Source organism: Brachyistius frenatus, unplaced genomic scaffold (assembly GCF_029030835.1).
Source record: "Brachyistius frenatus isolate BFR_SWC_R1_liver_20210118 unplaced genomic scaffold, ASM2903083v1 Contig_651, whole genome shotgun sequence".
In the NCBI taxonomy this organism is placed as follows: Eukaryota; Metazoa; Chordata; class Actinopteri; family Embiotocidae; genus Brachyistius; species Brachyistius frenatus.
In genome coordinates, this window is record NW_027211250.1 from 23,482 (window position 1) to 30,144 (window position 6,663).

General features: G+C 40.6%; 1 protein-coding gene across 1 annotated transcript; it reads left to right on the forward strand.

Moving 5' to 3' along the window:
• The first annotated feature begins 365 nt into the window (after nt 1-365).
• On the forward strand, nt 366-6,365 carry LOC138614989 (3'-5' exoribonuclease HELZ2-like). Its single transcript, XM_069688615.1, has 3 exons — nt 366-503; nt 2,887-4,348; nt 6,161-6,365. Exons 2-3 carry the CDS (start codon nt 3,015-3,017, stop codon nt 6,363-6,365), a joined length of 1,539 nt encoding a protein of 512 aa, XP_069544716.1. The 5' UTR covers nt 366-503; nt 2,887-3,014.
• Nucleotides 6,366-6,663: the final 298 nt, after the last annotated feature.

Below are 6,663 nucleotides of genomic sequence, written 5' to 3' on the forward strand. Positions count from 1 at the left end.
GAGTTACTCTCACACACTTTTACTACATTCATGGACTTGCAGTGTTTTCAGGACTTTTCACTGGCTGGGCATGAAAACACACTTGAACACTTTTAATTAAACATGATTAGAGACAGAAGATAAAACAGTGAATAGTTTATGTCCTTCTAAGTATATTTCACCCTGATTACACTGCTCTGCATACTGGGAGGATTATACCCCCCCCCCCTCCCCCACACACACACACCGGAAACAACCAAGTAAATAAAGAGTGGATGGCGACAGATTTCCTGAAGTAACGAACAGGAAGATCCTCAGTGCGCATGCCTATCATGTCTAACCTGAAACTGACTCACAACACCAGAAACGAAACTTAAGTGAGGCGGTGTCCCGGTGATAGTAAGACGGTCCCACTTCGACAATAAACTGCAGGAGAGCCGCCAACAAGCTCCAGCTGTAATCCGAGTCACGGAGGTTCCACTGGGTCCACTCGGTGCTGCTTCGAACCCCACTGCAAGTCTGAGGTGAGCTGCCGGTACCGCGGAGGATCAAAGTCCGCAGCGTTAACGATCCGCCGGACGGCACTCAGTATAATTATGACAACTAGTCGTATGATTGGAACGAGCAGTTATAATTACGAGTATCATTAGAACGAGTAGTGTTATTATTACTGGTATTATCATCAGAACTAGTAATATTATTATTACTGGTAGTGTTATTATTACTGGTGTTATCATCAGAACTAGTAGTGTTATTATCACGAGTATTATCATCAGAACTAGTAGTGTTATTCTCACTAGTAGTGTTATTATTACGAGTATCATTAGAACGAGTAATATTATTACTGGTATTATCATCAGAACTAGTAGTGTTATTATTACTGGTAGTGTTATTATGAACTAGTATTATCATCAGAACTAGTAGTGTTATTATCACTAATATTATCATCAGAACTACTAGTGTTATTATTACTGGTATTATCATCAGAACTAGTAATGTTATTATTACTAGTAGTGTTATTATGAACGAGTATTATCATCAGAACTAGTAGTGTTATTATTACCAGTATTATCATCAGAACTAGTAATGTTATTATTACCACTAGTGTTATTATGAACTAGTATTATCATCAGAACTCGTAGTGTTATTATTACCAGTATTATCATCAGAACTAGTAATGTTATTATTGCTAGTAGTGTTATTATGAAATAGTATTATCATCAGAACTAGTAGTGTTATTATTACTAGTAGTGCTATTATTACTGGTATTATCATCAGAACTAGTAGTGTTATTATGAACTGGTATTATCATCAGAACTAGTGATGTTATTACTAGTAGTGTTATTATTACCAGTATTATCATCAGTACTAGTAATGCTATTATTGCTAGTAGTGTTATTATGAAATAGTGTTATCATCAGAACTAGTAGTGTTATTATTACTAGTAGTGTTATTATTACTGGTATTAGCATCAGAACTAGTAGTGTTATTATCACTAGTATTATCATCAGAACTAGTAGTGTTATTATTACTGGTATTATAATGAGAACTAGTAGTGTTATTATCACTAGTATTATCATCAGAACTTGTAGTGTTATTATCACTAGTATTATCATCAGAACTAGTAGTGTTATTATTACTAGTAGTGTTATTATTACTGGTATTATCATCAGAACTAGTAATGTTATTATTACTAGTATTATTATCAGAACTAGTAGTGTTATTATTACTAGTAGTGCTATTATTACTGGTATTATCATCAGAACTAGTAGTGTTATTATGAACTAGTATTATCATCAGAACTAGTGATGTTATTTCTATTAGTGTTATTATTACTGGTATTATCATCAGAACTAGTAGTGTTATTATTACCAATACTGTTATTATCACTAGTATTATCATCAGAACTAGTAGTGCTATTATTACTAGTAGTGCTATTATTACTGGTATTATCATCAGAACTAGTAGTGTTATTATGAACTGGTATTATCATCAGAACTAGTGATGTTATTATTACTGGTATTATCATCAGAACTAGTGATGTTATTACTAGTAGTGTTATTATTACTGGTATTATCATCAGAACTAGTAGTGTTATTATTACTAGTAGTGCTATTATTACTGGTATTATCATCAGAACTAGTCGTGTTATTATTATTAGTAGTGGTATTATTACTAATATTATCAGAACTAGTAGTGTTATTATTACTAGTATTATCATCAGAACTAGTCATGTTATTATTACTAGTAGTGGTATTATTACTGGTATTATCATCAGAACTAGTAGTGTTATTATTACTAGTAGTAGTATTATTACAAGTAGTGTTATTATTATTAATATGATCAGAACTAGTAGTGGTATTGTTAATAGTATTATCAGAACTAATAGTGGTATCATTACTAGTGTTATTATTACTGGTATTATCATCAGAACTAGTAGTGTTATTATTATAAAGAAATAATTAAAAAAAAAACCTTTGCACTATTGTTTAGTTAGTTTTAATTTAATTTAATTATTTTATTTGATTTTATTCTACTTTATTGTATATACTGTGCATTTTTATATTTAATATATTTTACTGTGATTTTACTGCTTTCCTGTATCTATAAATGCTGCTGTAGCAAAAAAATGTCCCCTTGGTGATTAATAAAGTAACTACCTACCTCCCTTCCCTGCCTACCTTACTAGTAGTGTTATTATTACTGGTAGTCTTCAGTCTGTCTCCTGTCACATATGTTACTGAAACCTGAGTGTCCCACTCAGGTCGGAGACGTTCAGGTGCATCAGGTAACTCAGCAGTGTGAAGTGAAAACCTGAAGAACTGAAATCAAAACATAATAAAAAGTCTGTCTTCACCTTCAGCTTCCTGTCTGACGATCTAAACTATCCTCTGTCTTTTCTTCCAGACACGGTGGATGGAGGTGGACAGAGGTAGACGGAGGTGGACAGAGGTGGACGGAGGTGGACAGAGGTAGACGTTCCTGGGACTCTGAACACGTTCCCAGTGTGTCTTTAGCGTTGTCAACGCTGCACCATGTCTCTGTCTCCTCTCCTGCTGACGGTCGACCTGCAGCTCGTCTGTCCTCTCTGCTGCGTCACAGATTCTCTCATCAGCTACCGGCTGAAACCCGTCCAGCACCAGTGTGGACGCAGCGTCCTGCTCTGCAGGACCAAAGGGGACACCAGGTGGAGGCCTGTTTCCAAACGGCCCGCCTTCCCAAACCCGAGTCAGTATGAGGTTTGTTGGTTCTTTGATGAGATTCTCGGTTGCACACAGCACCAGAACCGATGCACGTTTGCCAGAAGTTCTGAGGAGGCTGCAGTTTGGATGTTCGAGAGGCAGGAGGGACTGAACCACATGAACCTCTGTAGCCTCGTCGCTCGGGCTGAGACAGGACCGGCTCAGCAGAACCAGGCCGAGCCTCTGGGTCAGCTCTTGGCAGAGGTTGATATGAAGGTGGTGTGCGATTTGTGCTCGGTCAGGCAGAAGGACAGCACTTACTCTCTGCAGTCAGTGGTCCACAGGTGTGGCAGAAAGGTGCTTCTAGCCAAAGGCAAAGGTTCTGACAGGTGGACGCCCATCTCTGAGCGTCCCACAGGGGGACACATGGGTCCGAACGTCCAGTACAAAGTCTGTCACTACTTTGTGGAGGGATCCGGGTGTCCACAGCACACACCCACGTGCAGCTACGCTAAGAGCGACAAAGAGGTGGCTGTGTGGAACTTTGTTAGAGAGAGAAAACTGGACCGAGCTGGGCTCATGAGACTCGTAGCTGAGTCGGAGTCGGCTGACATCAAACCTGAACCTGCAGCTCACAGTATCCTCCAGCAGTTCTCAGGTGAGTTCATGGAGCTCTGTAAAACCTGCTTTCATGAACGTCCACAGAAACTAACAGGTAAAAGGTGGAGTGACAGCTGTGCAGCAGACGCAGCGCACACCTGGGACCCGGTTCTGATCCATCACCTATCAGACAGCAGGAAGCACGTCTACAGCCAGGTGCGCCCTCTTCCCCTCAAATGTCTCTTCAGTTACTGCAGTCATGTCAGGCAGGGAAAGCCCTGCTGGCACCAGGCAGGCCACTGCCAGGCGGCCCAGAGCGAGGTGGAGATGGCCGTGTGGAAGGCGGAGCACAGCGGGCTGTTTGTCCGGACTCACCTCCTCCAGCTGAGCCGGGCCGAGCCGACGCCGAGCCGACAGGTCACCATGTACTGCAAAGTGTGCTTCGTGGTCCTGTCCTCCCCGGAGAGCTTCTACAAGCACTGCTCCTCTGTGGAACACGCTCAGTTACTGGCCGAGGACACCACCACCAGGTGGAGAGGCCGGCAGCCTCCACACGGCCGCCGGGCCGAGTTCTGGATCTGTGACAGGTGAGACAGCACAAACCCGAACCCTAAACTAGCCTAACCCTAACCCTCTAACCCTCTAACCCTAACCCTCTAACACTCTAATCCTCTAACCCTCTAATCTTCTAACCCTAACCCTCTAATCCTCTAACTCTAACCCTCTAACCCTAACCCTCTAACCTAACCCTCTAAACCCTCTAATCCTCTAACCCTCTAACCTTAACCCCAACCCTCTAAGCCTCTAATCCTCTAAGCCTCTAACCCTCTAACCCTCTACTCTTCTAACCCTCTAATCCTCTAACCCTAACTCTCTAACCTTCTAATCCTCTAACCCTCTAACCCTAACCCTCTAATCCTCTAACTCTAATCTTCTAACCCTAACCCTCTAATCCTCTAACCCTAACTCTCTAACCCTCTACTCTTCTAACCCTAACCCTCTAACCCTCTAATCCTCTAACTCTAACCCTCTAACCCTAACCCTCTAACCTAACCCTCTAAACCCTCTAATCCTCTAACCCTCTAACCTTAACCCCAACCCTCTAAGCCTCTAACCCTCTAACCCTCTACTCTTCTAACCCTAACCCTAACCCTCTAATCCTCTAACCCTAACCCTCTAACCCTCTAACCCTAACCCTCTAATCCTCTAACCCTCTAACCCTAACCCTCTAATCCTCTAACTCTAATCTTCTAACCCTAACCCTCTAATCCTCTAACCCTAACTCTCTAACCCTCTACTCTTCTAACCCTAACCCTCTAACCCTCTAACCCTCTACTCTTCTAACCCTAACCCTCTAATCCTCTAACCCTAACCCTCTAACCCTCTAATCCTCTAACCCTCTAACCCTAACCCTCTAATCCTCTAACCCTCTAACCCTAACCCTCTAATCCTCTAACTCTAATCTTCTAACCCTAACCCTCTAATCCTCTAATCCTCTAACTCTAACCCTCTAATCCTCTAACTCTAATCTTCTAACCCTAACCCTCTAATCCTCTAACTCTAACCCTCTAATCCTCTAACTCTAATCTTCTAACCCTAGCCCGCTAATCCTCTAATCCTCTAATCCTCTAACTCTAACCCTCTAATCTTCTAATCCTAACCCTCTAATCTTCTAACCCTAACCCTCTAACCCTCTAACTTTAACACTCTAACCCTCTAATCCTCTAACTCTAACCCTCTAATCCTCTAACTCTAACCCTCTAACTCTAACCCTCTAACTCTCTAAATCCTTTCAGTTGAAATAGATTGACTCTGTAATTCTTACATGAATTCCTATATTGTCTTGTTAAATGAACAAATAAAAGCTTGTGTCATTGTTTACTTGTTGATTTCTCACAACGAAATACATCATTTCCACAACAGTGAGCAGCTCCGCCCCCTTCACACACCTCTGGTTCCATCTGAACCTGGAGCGTTAGTGTCAAACTCCAGACTCAAGAAGCTTTCAGGGGCATTACTGCCACCTTCTGACGGGAGTAACACATTACAGCCGGGTGCCGGTAAAATCACGAGGAACCACAGTCCAATATAGAATTCATGTTTTAAATTTTAAAGACTATTTAAATGTTCAAAAATGTTTCCTCACAAGTATGTACTGATTTGATTTTCATGTTGCACAGAAGAGTCATGTTACAAAAAATACAATACAGTCAGTTCTCATGTCCTCATTTACTTTAGTGAAAGTACACATGTAAAGATATGTATTAAACATTATTTCATTTGTTTTAATCTGGGAGGGGGGCAGGAACAGATTATATGAGTAGTGTATGTGAGTATATATTTGCACGAGACTAAAGTGTCTGTGGCTGATAAACTGCATGTTCTTGTTTTGTTGGTAGACCACAAACATGTGAGTACGGTGTGAAGTGCCCTAAAGCTCACAGTGAGGAAGAGCTGCAGGAGTGGATGATGCGCGCTGCAGAGGAGCAGCAGATCAGACACATCATGGAAGATCAGGGGCTCATGAGTTACAGTGAGCGGCTGCTGGACGAGTACAAGAACTGCAGCAATGAAGTGCACGTGGTGAGTTTGAGTCTGCTGTAATAGAATGATAAATAGAACATGATAACTAGAACATAATAAATATAACACGTCTTAATGATAAATAGAACATATCTTAATGATAAATAGAACATGATAAATAGAACATGTCTTAATGATAAATAGAACATGATGAATAGAACATGATAAATAGAACATGTCTTAATGATAAATAGAACATGATAAACAGAACATGTCTGAATGATAAATAGAACATGATAAATAGAACATGTCTAAATGCTAAATAGAACATGATAAATATAACATGTCTAAATGCTAAATAGAACATGATAAATAGAAC